This window comes from Haliotis cracherodii, unplaced genomic scaffold (genome assembly GCF_022045235.1).
Source record: "Haliotis cracherodii isolate W230 unplaced genomic scaffold, xgHalCrac1.p SCAF_13, whole genome shotgun sequence".
Taxonomy (NCBI): domain Eukaryota; kingdom Metazoa; phylum Mollusca; class Gastropoda; order Lepetellida; family Haliotidae; genus Haliotis; species Haliotis cracherodii.
The window spans coordinates 21,993,518-22,007,172 of NW_027266268.1; the positions used below are offsets into that span (position 1 = coordinate 21,993,518).

The window sequence follows — 13,655 nt, forward strand, 5'->3', positions numbered from 1 at the left end:
CCAGTGGCGTTCTGGGTTAGAATTTGTCCCCAGCAATCTATGCTGAGGTGACTTGAAGGATCGGAGGGTCAGACTCGGGTACTTGGTAGATGGCGTATCATCATACCCCACTCACAATATCAACCACTGTTTTTTCTGGTCCAGACTTATAGACTGGCCATCATACAGCTGGAATATTGCTTAGTGCACAAACACACATTAACACCATTCCTTCCAATGCATTTTTATAATATTCCTTCATTTACTGAATCTGTTCTCCAGCTCGCATCATTCCTGGCCGTGGTGTGGGCATTGAGTGTGCTGTGCTACCTGTTCAGCCCGACCGTCTCCATCCCGTCGATGGTGTTCCCTCTGTCCATGGCAGGGATGTTGATGCTGTTCCTCATCAACCCCTTCAAGATCTTCTACTACCGAGCCCGCATGTGGCTCCTCCGGGTACTGGTGCGTATCTGTCTTTATTGGGAAGAATATGTTTAAATAGTATTATTGTCTGTGATTGGCATTTAGAAGTTCTAGTTCAGAGACACAAGATGTTCAGATTTCATCTTCTGTATTGTTTAGAACTTTTCAAAGGTACATGTTGCCCCATTGTCAGGTGAATTAACCTAATGATGGGGAAAGAAATAGAAACATACTGTATCAAGTATACTCGGACCCTGTGGTACTGCAGCATTCATGGTATCGTGGCATTTGCGATTTCCGGTAGTTCACGAGGGACACGCCTATTACCAGCTGTCTATTAATCAGTTACCAGGAAGTGCTCGCTTCGTAAACAATTTCAATTTCCACGTAATGTTCAGTCTGCTGTAAGTAAGGAGTTATTAACGTGTTGATATTTACTTCTGGCATCTTTTTAATATTACCTTACGCCCGACTTTCAATGGACAACGATATAACACGCAGTTTCCCAAGTAAACTTTCTCTATCGACCTGAACTAGATCATATGCATATTCATGGCAACTAATAAGGTAATGGAAGTTACATAGTCCGCACATTTTTTTCCTGTTCTGTGACCAGAAACTATAAGAAGATCATAAGGGCCATAATGCCATACTTAGAAATACATTCTTCACTAGTAGCCTAATGATAAATACATACTTTTGGCATACTAGGATTGCTGTTTTTACTAATGGGACAAATGAACTTTTATCAGTAAAATATGTATAGTTAGATAAAAAAAAATGGCGTCTGATATAGAGAACACGAATAATCATGAAGGTTAGTGAGTGCATTTTGTTCCGTTTAGCATACATGACAAGTCCCGCGATACCCCGAGGTTTCAGGCAATTCAGAAGTTGAAATCAACAAACAGATATTGAGTCTATCACACTTACATGTTTTGGGGTTGGGAAATTTAGGAACTGTATTATGAAAAAACATTGTTCCGTTATTTAGCGAGTGTCCAACTACGTGCTAGAAAATGAAATAAGAAAGAGTATGTGTAATTATTGTCACCTGTGCTTACTGGTTAACTGATAGCTTAGCTCTTGGATATTGTGGTTACAGACATGTGGGTTTATGCGGGAAACCATCTTCCTGAGGCAAGGGAGTTAACTGACTGTAAAAGTCCAGTTTCCACACTTGCCGAGCTTGGCTGGAATTTCAGTGTTCCATCGTCATGCCAGCAGTGGCTATTACGAGTTATTGCCCTTCTATGTCCCTCCTATTGACCAATCAGATTCCACCTCTCATATTACTTGCATTTGCTTCAAACAAAATGGCGGCACCAAGTGAAGAAGATCTGATTGATAATCAAGATCTATATTGTAATAAAACAGGTTTACTTCACAAAGTGCATCAAATCAGCTGAGCACCTTGATTAAAAACATGATAAAGATTTGGAAAATATCTGTTGACGCTAAGTTGATGATACACATACTTTGCAAATCCTGCAATTGACCGAAGTCTGCACTGCAGTTTACAAACCAGATGTTGATTTTGTAACATGATTTGATTGGACTATGCAAAGACTTGTTAGTCAATCCCAGTTCGGCAAGGGTGGAAACTGGACTTTTATAGTCGGTTAACTCCCTTGCCTCGGAAGGTGGTGGGAAACAGCCAGGGATGTATCTAGGATTCAAACTACATGCCCTCAGAAGGCAAAGAGGGAAATATTGTTACTTAGTTCAAAAGTGTGTTTTTTTAAGTTATTATTGTCTTTATTTTAGAGGTATTACACGAATGTAAAATTAAACCACTTCCGACTTATTGGTCCTGTTATCAGCGAAGTAAAAGTCACCTTGACGAAGTCATCACATTACGTTCTCTGTTCTGTGTTTCAGTTCCGTATCTTCACTGCTCCGTTCCACCATGTGGGCTTCGCTGACTTTTGGCTGGCTGATCAGCTCAACAGCCTGGCCACCGTGCTGCTTGACTTCGAATACCTCATCTGCTACTTCGCCTTCGAGGTGGAGTGGCTGGGCAACGATACAGGTGAGATGATGTCAATATTGCTCCCCCTTGGGGATTCCAGGTCAGAATTGGTCCCCAGTAACCTATGCTTGTTGTAAGAGGCGACTTAATGGATCGGCCCTGTGAATTCCCTGTACAGAGTTGCTTCCCTAAGGTGTGCCAGAAACCTCTGACTGTGGGTTTGACTCCCAGGTTCGTCCTGAGTACGTTCCTAGGTTTGTCAGCACCATGGTGGGTTTCACCAAAGTGCATCTTTTCGGGTCTTCCATCCCCGTCAACATGTCACTAAATACATAAAATACTTTTCAAAGAAACAATAAAGCACTCACTCACTGTTCCTGCTACAAAGTTTAATTGTTGTCCTTCCACTTCTGCAGAGAAGGTGTGCACCAAGAGTATCTATGGTATCCGTGCGGTGGTTGGTTGTCTTCCTGCCTGGTTCCGATTTGCTCAGTGCCTTCGGCGTTACCGTGACACCAAGCTCCTATTCCCCCACGTGGTCAACGCGGGGAAGTACTCCACCACCTTCTTCGTCATGCTCTTCTCCACACTGTACAAGATACATAGAGGTAGGTGAGAGGGAGGTGCTGTTTGTTGTTTCTGTTGGTTGTGGCAGCTTATTCTACTCCGGCTTATGTTGTTGTTTGATGTTTCTAGACAAGCACGGCGAGGAGTACCGACAGAACAACATGTTCTTCTATCTATTGGTTGTGGAGGCTCCTGCTAATCCAGCTGATGTTGTTTGTTGTTTCTAGAGGAGTACCGACAGAACAGCGTGTTCTACTTCCTGTGGGTTGTGGAGGCTTCTGCGGATCCGGCTGATGTTGTTCGTTGTTTCTAGAGGATTACCGACAGAACAGCATGTTCTACTTCCTGTGGGTTGTGGTGGCTCTTGCTAATCTGGCTGATGGTGTTTGTTTCTTGTTTCTAGACGAGTACCGACAGAACAGCGTGTTCTACTTCCTGTGGGTTGTGGTGGCTCCTGCTAATCCGGCTGATGTTGTTTGTTTGTTGTTTCTAGAGGAGTACTGACAGAACAGTGTGTTCTACTTCCTGTGGGTTGTGGAGGCTCCTGCTTATCCGGCTGATGTTGTTTGTTTGTTGTTTCTAGAGGAGTACAGTGAGGAGTACCGACAGATCAGCGTGTTCTTCTATCTATGGGTTGTGGTGGCTCCTGCTGATCCGGCTGATGTTGTTTGTTTGTTGTTTCTAGAGGAGTACAGCGAGGAGTACCGACAGAACAGCGTGTTCTTCTATCTATGGGTTGTGGTGGCTCCTGCTGCTCCGGCTGATGTTGTTTGTTTGTTGTTTCTAGAGGAGTACAGCGAGGATTACCGACAGAACAGCGTGTTCTTCTACTTGTGGTTGGTGGCGGCCGTGGCTAGCTCCTGCTACACCTACACCTGGGACATCAAGATGGACTGGGGACTGTTTGACAAAAATGCTGGTGAAAACAAATTTCTCAGGGAGGAAATTGTCTATGCTTTTAAGGTAAGATATCCAGTGTGTCTTCAAGATTAAATCTAGATGTAAGAGGATATATCCCCCGTAGGGAGTATGTATTTGGGAGTAGGACTTGGCTCACCGTGTGTCATCATACCCTTGTTGGGTGTTGGGTGTGGACCAATGCTCATGCTTCCAATTACTGGTTTGACTGGTCCGAATTTGATTACTTTCAGGCTGCGCTGATATAGCTTAGATAAGACTGACTCTAGTGTTAAACAACCCCTGTGGGGTGAGGTGAGGTGAGGTGAAAATGGGTTTAACGTCGCGTACAAGATTATTGCACTTATATAGCGATGTGCGTAGAGGTGGAAGGTGCCACTCAGTGGGAGGGGTGTGTCAGGTAGGGTTGACGGTTGGCATAGCTACAGTTAGTTCATGAGCAGTGGAAGGTGCCACTTAGTGGGAGGGGTGTGTCTGGTAGGGTTGATGGTTGCCATTGCTGCAGACTAGTTCATGAGCAGTGGAAGGTGCCACTCAGTGGGAGGGGTGTGTCTGGTAGGGTTGATGGTTGCCATAGCTACAGACTAGTTCATGAGCAGTGGAAGGTGCCACTCAGTGGGAGGGGTGTGTCTGGTAGGGTTGATGGTTGCCATAGCTACAGAGTAGTTCATGAGCAGTGGAAGGTGCCACTCAGTGGGAGGGGTATCCGTCTTGAGAACAGGAACAAGGAGCAAGCCATGTGGCTGTCCTGTTACCATAGTTAAGTTGGTTGGTTTGTTGTTTAACGCCGCACTCAGCAATATTCCAGCTATATGACGGCAGTCTGTAAATACATAACTGAGTCTGGACCAGCCAATCCAGTGATTGATACCATTAGCATCGATCCACGCCATTGGGATCGATGACATGCATCAACCAAGTCAGCAAGCCTGACCACCTGATCCCATTAGTCCCCACTTACGACAAGCATAGTCGCCTTTTACGGCAAGCATGGGTTGCTGAAGACCTATTCTACCCCGGATCTTCACAGGGTCCATGATTAAGAGAGGCACAGCAGAGCTCCAGATAAGCTTTTGGTGTTGTGGGTATTTTACCCATGCATTTTAAAATCATTGGGTATCAGTAATTCTATCTGGGTATTCAAATTTCTGTTACCCACTAGTTTTTACACATGTGGGTATTTAAGTTAAATATTTAAAAACACTATTCATATAGTCCCTGCAAACTGGTGTCGTGTGGGTTCGAGAGCTTTATAGGACTCAAAAATACCACGATACATCTACAAGAAAGTGTGATGGCAAATGATCATGATGTAACTGTCATCGTTGAGTTTGGCAAGGTTGACGGAATGCCCGTTTATAATTTCAAAATAAGTTGCTGATTTGCTAATCGAATACGCAGGGTTACTTCACAATATTTTGATGATACACACAAGTTGGTTTTTTTATCTGTAATGTTCGTTGCGCACTTGGTACACTTGGATTTTATTTTACTGCGTATTTCTGCATTTCTGATGCGTATTTGACGCAGATACGCAGCTTATCTGGAGCTCTGCACAGACAACTGATGATTTTCTCATAACACTGGATGTTGCTTCTGATACTAATGTTTGTTTTGTTTCAGGCCTACTACTACTTTGCAATTGTGGAAGATTTCATCCTCAGATTCACATGGTCGCTGTCTGTGTCTATAGGAGAGGGTCTCATTATTCACAACGAAATACTTAAAACAATACTTACATTGTTAGAGGTGTTCAGGTGGGTGTGTTACACAGAGCTGTGTGTTATATTAGAATGACAGCCAACAGGTCCTTGTCGTGACTCTGATAGAGTTACAAATTTAGGAGGTTCCTGGATTCAAATGCTTCAGGGTCAGCACTCCACAAGGACCACCGGACACCCCTTAATCTAGAAGGCTGCAGAGCCAGCAGGACTATACATCATAAGAACCCTTTTGGTATGCTATTAGTCCAAATTCAAACCTGAGGAAATCTGAAGAAAATTGTTATATAAATTATAGAAAGTGATTATCAGCTTTGAAAGCTTTTAATTTCGATAATTTTTCTTGGTCCAAAAGGCTAGTATTATGATTTGTGTCCGACCATAAAAATTTATTAATGATCCTGTTATGTAGATCTATATTGAAGAAATGACCTGATATTTTTTCTGTTTAAACGTACAGGCTGGTGTGCATGCTGTGTAAATTCACGTACACAATGAGTGCACGCCGTTTTTTAATGTTTATACCTCCATAAATGCAAATACATATTGAAGTCAATTCTTAAAAATAAATACATTAACAATAATGGGTTCACAGACTGCTTATTAAATCATTAACACAAAAAAACTGGTAGGCAACAGTACGAAATCTTTCAGCGCAATAATGTGACCAAAGCCCCACCCATTCTTTTTTCTGGCATTCTGAATACAGTAGTCTTCTAGTGGGTGTGCCCTATTAATTTTATATGAAGAAGTTGAAGTAATGTTTGTTATGATATTATTCAATCGAACTGCTATCTCCCCAAACTATATCATATAATTTTAAGTCTAAGGTCTTGGTGTTATCAGGGCGGTTGGGTAGCTCGACACGCCGAATAACCGGGTTAGATTCCCCACATGGGTTCGATGTGTGAAGCCCATTTCAGGTGTTCCCAACCGTGATATTGCTGGAATATTGCTAAAAACAGGGCACAACCAAACTCAACCACTCTTGGTGTTTTTGTTTGCCAATTTGTTTAAATATTTCAAAGATTGGTAATTAATTTCATGATGCATTTTAGGTCTGAGATTGACATTCACATTAATTTAGTGATGCATAAATTTCATGATTGTATGTAGGCAATAACTTGAAGAAAGAATAGCAGTAAGTGATTATATTCGATGTACATGTCCAAAACAGTTTTAAGAAAACATGTACCAAATATAACTTCATATTTTGTTATTGAGGGGGCTGAAAACACACAATTAGTTCTCTGTCATGCTGATGATGCATTATTTTGCATGTGTAAAATATTGTATTAATGATAATCTTCATGCAGGCGGTTTGTGTGGAATTTCTTCCGTCTGGAGAACGAGCATCTCAACAACTGTGGTCAGTTCCGAGCGGTCCGAGACATCTCCATTGGACCAATTGACTCGAGCAATGAGATGCAGATCGTGGAGATGATGGACGAACTCTATGGTGCTGACTCCAGGCGGTACGAGAAACGAGGAAAACTCCTCGCTAACAGGTGCTTTTACTAACTTAATGTTTCTCTAACTACTATGTGTGAAATTACAGACATTGTTAACTTCCTGATCACAACTAGTTAACATCCACTTCGGATTTTATGAACAGGATTGTCCCATGCTTCTTGTAAGGTCTGACTAATGTGGATTTAGCAGTTACGATAGGTGACCTGGCTGATTGTGTTTTTTCACACACCTGTGATCGAGAAACCCATTGAGGTAGCTGGTATCAAACAAATATGTGAGATCGAATTCCAGGTCCGTGATTGGCTGCTCCTACTGACCTAAGGTCAGATTATGACAGACTACTTTCCTGATTGTAATTCATAGATAAGTTTCTCATGGTCCATGCAAATATAGAAAAAGTTTAGGTTTAATAGTGTTTAATAAATGCTCTTTGATCTTATCTAATTTGCATTATCATCATTGTGGACCTGTGAAGATCCTGGGTAGAATAGGTCTTCAGCAACCCATGCTTGCCGTAAAAGGTGACTTTGCTTGTTGTAAGAGGCGACTAACAGGATCGGGTGGTCAGGCTTGTTGACTTGATCAATGCATGTCATCGTATCCCAATGGCGTGGATCGATGCTCATGATGTCAATCACTGAATTTTCTGGTCCAGACTCAATTTTTTACAGACCGCCGTCATATAGCTGGAATATTAAACAACAAACAAAAATACAAATATCATCATTGTGATCCTGAGAATAGACAAAATATCCATCGATTCATTGCTAAAGTTTTGTTGTTTTAGGTTGTGTAAGAAACAGATTATTACCTGTCTGTCAAATAAAACATTTATCTTACACAACTCCCTTTCATTTGTTAGATTTCTTTTGAAACAACTCTTAAGATAAATGGTATCTGATTTGTGGGGTAATCACTGTCACAGCGCCCTGATGACTTGGATGTTTGTTTGTGCTGTCAAGCACTGGTTTTGCCTGATCACCATGTATAGCATGGCTATTGAATGTGGCGTAAAACAACATTCACTTACTGACTCTTACTACTGTGTTGTGAGATCAGACATTGTGAACGTGATGTTCACCATAACATCAACTGACAGTAAGGCTGAAAAAAACAATAGCCTTGGTTCTCAGGCACCGCCTGCATCATCATAAAGTCTGCCGCATGTTTCCTTTTTATTTCCTTTTCAAAAAACATCAAAACAAAACATTCCTAATACTTAAAAACAATGCCATCCAATAAAGCACTCAGTTAAGTACCCTTTACCTGCTCACTGCTTTGCTGCACATCTTGTGTTATGATCAAGGCGGCAATTGAAAAAAAAAACCATCGCCTGCCTGCACTAGAGTCATTGCCTGAGAACCAATTCTTTTATTTTTGTGAAGCCAAACACTACTGATACTAGTGTCCAGTGTTCCATTGTTCTTGCTGACTTTCATTCATCTATGTCTACTAAAAACATTAACAGTATACTGACCCTGATTTTTTTAAATTACATAACCATTTCAGGTGAGCTTCCTGTCCTTTCCCCGCGATCTCTGTATGGATATTCTGTGTCACACTTTCGACAATGAAATGTCTGTTCTTGTTAATCATAATACAGCCTAATTTTCGTTGGCTTTAGCCGTTATTCAAAATTACTTTGTTTTGTTTTTGGCAACAAAGACTTCTGACCCCTCAACTACTGTAAGTTAATATATTTTGCATCATCAACATGATTAAGATCGCTTTGTGTAATAAGTTCCCAGGGTTTCCTTCCTCAAAGCAATCTTTGCCTTCAGAGGTCGTCTTCGGGTGTTCCTTTCACAAAAGTCTAAGGTGTAGGCTTGGGGAAACAAAGTCCTGGGGCAGTGAAATGTTTACAGAGCAGTAAGGTATTATCATTGTGTATCTCAAATACAGAGCAGTCACACAAACACAGGGCAGTAATAGGTTTACTCGAATATCTGGTTGGTTTGTCATGATATTTTCCCGTTGCCAGAATCCTGTGATCGTGGGGTTGAATCCTTTGATACATTGAAAAAGTTTTTTGTTTGGGAATGCAGTGGGCCCTGTCTTCAATCCCTAGGCAGAGTTGCGTCCCTTATGCATGCCAGAATCCTGTGATCGTGGGGTTGAATCCCATGATACATTGAAAAAGCTTTTTGTTTGGGGATGCTTTGGTCCCTGTCTTCAATCCCTAGGCAGAGTTGCGTCCCTTATGCATGCCAGAATCCTGTGATTGTAGGGTTGAATCCCTTGATACATTGAAAAAGCTTTTTGTTTGGGGTAGCAGTGGGCCCTGTCTTCAATCCCTAGGCAGAGTTGCATCCCTTATGCATGCCAGAATCCTGTGATCGTGGGGTTGAATCCCTTGATACATTGAAAAGTTTTTTTTGTTATGAAACGCTGTTGGCTCTGTTTTCAATCCCTAGGCAGAGTTGTGTCCCTTATGCATGCCAGAATCATGTGATCGTGGGGTTGAATCCCTTGATACAAAGAAAACATTTTTTGTTTGGGGGATGCAGTGGGGCCCTGTCTTCAATCCCTGCAGAGTCGCGTCCCCTTATGCATGTTAGAATCCTGTGATTGTAGGGTTGAATCCGTGATTTAACCTCATGATTCATGCATCGTCAGCACCATACCAGTGTTGTGGGTTCAGACCTTCATCAAATCAGGCTTTCCTCCCTATTGACAACCTATAACTGAAAAACTACTCAAAGCAGCATTAAACCCAAATCACTTATTCATTGGTGGGGTAGCCTAGTGGTTAAAGCATTCGCTCATCACGCCTAAAACCCGGGTTCGATTCCCCACATGGATACAACATGTTAAGCCCATTTCTGGAGTCCCCCGCCGTGCTATTGCTGGATTATTGCAAAAGCCGCTTAAAACCATTCTCACACATTATTCAAAGCAGGATTTTATTTTATGTTCATAATGAGTTTATTTTTTTCCTTGTCCCCGCAGATCAAAGAAAGACACTCGGCTGTGGGTGGACGAGGATGAGGAGAGGACCCCCCTCATGCCCAAGATGAAGGGGTTGTGATCTACTCTCTTTTGAACCACATTCTCGATGTCGGACCGAGTGGTGGAGCAGCTCTGGGCCCACTTGCACAAACCGATCTTAGCGCTAAGACTATCGTAAGCCTATGTTAAACTATGTGAGTTATTTGTGAGCGCATGTTCAAGTGGGCCCAGATCTACAGTGGTCATTGTGCTCCGAACACCCCAATAGGGGGTTCTGAGTCCAGAGGATATTTCTCAATGCTGACTGTGATGAAATACAAGACCAGCGAATGGTACACCTCAGACCGTGGAAGTTGACAGTTGTGTTGTTTATACATGAGCAGACTTGTTGTACAATCAACTCTACAGTTTGATCTTACTTATGTTGACATATTGTTTCTCTCATGTTTCAAATTTATGTGTCTCTCTCAAGATATTGAGAATCTGGAAGCTGCATCGTTTCTTTTACTTGCAGCTGTGTGTGAGGGGCGTTTTAGTTCCTGCAAATGTGTGTTTCAAGTGCTTAATCTGTGTCCTATCATTTGATGAAGACCACAAAAGACACTGCTCACTCCTTTACAATTCATTGTTGGGAGAGGAGTTGTCTTTCTTCCATTTCAGGGTTGGAAATTAACCAATAACATCTACGAACCCAAATAGTGAAAACATGCTGCAATACGCCCCAAACTGTGTGAATCACATAAGATCCGGGGTAGAATAGGTCTTCAGCAACCCATGCTTGCGTAAAAGGCGACTATGCTTGTTGTAAGAAGCGACTAACGGGATCGGGTCCTCAGGCTCACTGACTTGGTTGATGCATGTCATCGTATTCCAGTAGCATAGATAGATGCTCATGATATCAGTCACTGGATTGTCTGATCCAAACTCGATTAACAAACAAACAAACGAAAATGTATGAAATCCTACTCACCCTACATTAAGCAACTGGTCTGGGCTAGCGCTAATTTTCATCCCTGATATTTTGACAAATAGGACCAAGAACTAGTTAGTGAGGATGAGGTTTAAGTTGACAGACTTACTGATTGAGTTAGTGTACATGTTGTCTCGGTATCAGACCATCCTTTCTTAAAGGGGGAATATGCTCAGGCCCAATAACAGTCCTAGAAAATGGATTCAAGTCTTTCTAGTACCACATGTTTGTCTGCTATGTTATGATGTGTATGAATGCATCAGTGGAAGACTATCAAGATTACACAGAGACAATGTCTCAGTATCACACAAGGCAGTAGGGGCGTCACAATACGATTATACAGTACAATATGTATCGTGATACTTAATTTTCGCGATTACATGTGTGAAATTCTCCATGTTCAGTGCTGTCCTTTTGACTAGAGGTTGTAGCTATCGACCACGGCCCTGTTTCACAAAGCGATCAAAGGACTAAGGTGATCGCAACTCCCATACTTTAACACAGACTTGCGACAATCGTAGCGTATGATTGCTAAGGTGAAAGGTGGTCACTTTGTGTTAACAGATTATTTAATTTGGACTTGTTATTATACAGTCAGTATTAGCATTTTGCTGGTTCGTCGTAGATGGTAGGCCCAAGCAGTTATCAGGACGGGTCATTGCAAACCTTGGTAAATAGTACTTTGAAAATAAATACAAAATTTAATTATGAGTCAATGCATGTGTAAGTGTATGATGAATGGATTTGTTCGGTGTAAATTCTCAATGTTTCGATGACTGGTGATGTCCTTACTGTAATAACATTGGTCAGACGTATAGTCTGTAAGGTAATTTAAGGTACCAACGTTTACTACAATATCTGAAAAACTATTGGACCTACTCCAGTCAAAGTTGGTATGAGATTATTAAACAGTCATACATAACTGGATATTACATTTAAAGACAATCGCTGCATGAATAAAAAATCTGTCTATTTAGCTATCACTATATTTCAGATGCTTGTTCCACCCATGACGAACAGGTCTGGTTGTTGAGGAAATATAGTGATAGCTAAATAGACAGATTTTATTATTCATGCACCGATTGTCTTTAAAAGTAATATCCAGTTATATATCGGTACCTTAAATTACCTTCCAGACCATACACTGGAATACACTAGCCTGTGGAGGATAGTCCCTCTTTAAGACAATTAATGTTACGATCGGTGCGACTTATTGTCTATAGTTTTCCTTTTCTTAAGAAATGCTGTGACCAATTTTGATATCTCCTCTTTGTGTGTGACATATTGTCATGGAGTAATGCTAGATGATGCTAATGAAGATGTCTCTGTCTTCCATATTGCTTTATTACAACACAGTGACTGTGCTCGGACTGTTGTCGTCCTTGTTCCAGTGTGAGGGTACTGGCTGGATAATCCCGGGTCGTGGTTGACACCGGATAGAGACTCCCCTATCTCGACTCTTTAAAACAACACATAAATGATACACCTTGGTCAAAGGCCGACCCTACAATATTAACAACATACAGCCGATATAAATACACGGGACATGTCAGAAGTGTTTTGATTCCATGCTTCACAGGGAAAGGCAGTTATTAAATGTATCTTGAAATGGCTTACATTAGTGACAGCAGATTTCTTTGCACAATTAGATAATATTGTATAATTTAGTTCAAAAGATCGTACTAACTCAGGACACAACTCTGAGAAGCTTTACAGTCAACACGCGTAAACCTGACCTTCTTCATTTAATATGCCATATTTGGCATTTCCTGCTACTCATTTCATAGAAATATCAGATCACATGACAAGTTGGAGAAGTATGTTTTCAGGGCAAGAAACCATGACCCTCACACCAATCACTTTGCAAACGATTTCGCCATATTATTGTTAACATTATGATGATATTGAATGAAATTTTGAATAAAATTAACAAAATATATTGGAAACATTAGTCCAGATAAACAATGAACAAATATTTTATAACCAGATATTATAATATTATAGATTGTGTACTTCAGTTCGGATTTGTTGACTGGTATTTCCGGTGTTACAGGATCAGCTAATAATGTTTTTTGAGATAGGGGGAAAACATTGTGTCATTGGAAAACTTAAGTTTGTTAAAAATGAAAGTAAATTTTGGGAGCCATGCTTTACCGCGGGCTATAACCGAGTTAGCGCTATATTGAAGAGCGCAATAGCGAGGGAACACTGTATTTCAAATTTTCTTGACAGTGGTACTGTAAATGTAATTGTTTAAGCCATGACAGCTGCATCACTTGGTGCTAGAGGACCCCAAGTATTATGTCTCATCCTTCCCCTTGCATGAATTTGGGTTGCCCAGTGACAAGTCCACTTGTCTAAGACTAAGATGAGACAAATATCCCTCCCCTTTGTGTTGGCAGTAACATTCCTGTTAATGATATGGGTCGGTACTCTTGTAAAAAGTAATAATTTGGTTTCTTCAATATAAATCTGGACCCAAGATGTGTTTATTTATTCTTTCATAAATATGTTTATTCTGTATAATGGCCATAGCCCATGTATACTACTCAAAAGAAGTTAAGGATAATCGATTCTTTCATATTACAATTGTTAATCTGCCCTGAAATGAGAGATTACCTGTAGTAATATGAAAGAATCGGGTGATCCTTAACTTCTTTTGAGTAGTATACATTAAGCTGGG

General features: G+C 41.1%; 1 protein-coding gene across 2 annotated transcripts in view; it reads left to right on the forward strand.

Moving 5' to 3' along the window:
* The window catches only part of LOC139459054 (solute carrier family 53 member 1-like), a 36,139-nt gene extending 24,706 nt beyond the window's left edge, over window positions 1-11,433 (forward strand). Inside the window, exons 10-16 of one of the 2 annotated variants that reach the window (XM_071240496.1) lie at window positions 262-441; window positions 2,284-2,434; window positions 2,791-2,982; window positions 3,729-3,904; window positions 5,483-5,616; window positions 6,897-7,088; window positions 10,003-11,433. In XM_071240496.1, the coding sequence (XP_071096597.1) occupies window positions 262-441; window positions 2,284-2,434; window positions 2,791-2,982; window positions 3,729-3,904; window positions 5,483-5,616; window positions 6,897-7,088; window positions 10,003-10,081 (1,104 nt within the window). In that variant the 3' untranslated portion in view covers window positions 10,082-11,433. The remainder of the gene's footprint in view (window positions 1-261; window positions 442-2,283; window positions 2,435-2,790; window positions 2,983-3,728; window positions 3,905-5,482; window positions 5,617-6,896; window positions 7,089-10,002) is intronic. The other variant, XM_071240497.1, reaches the window with a different exon arrangement.
* Window positions 11,434-13,655: the final 2,222 nt, after the last annotated feature.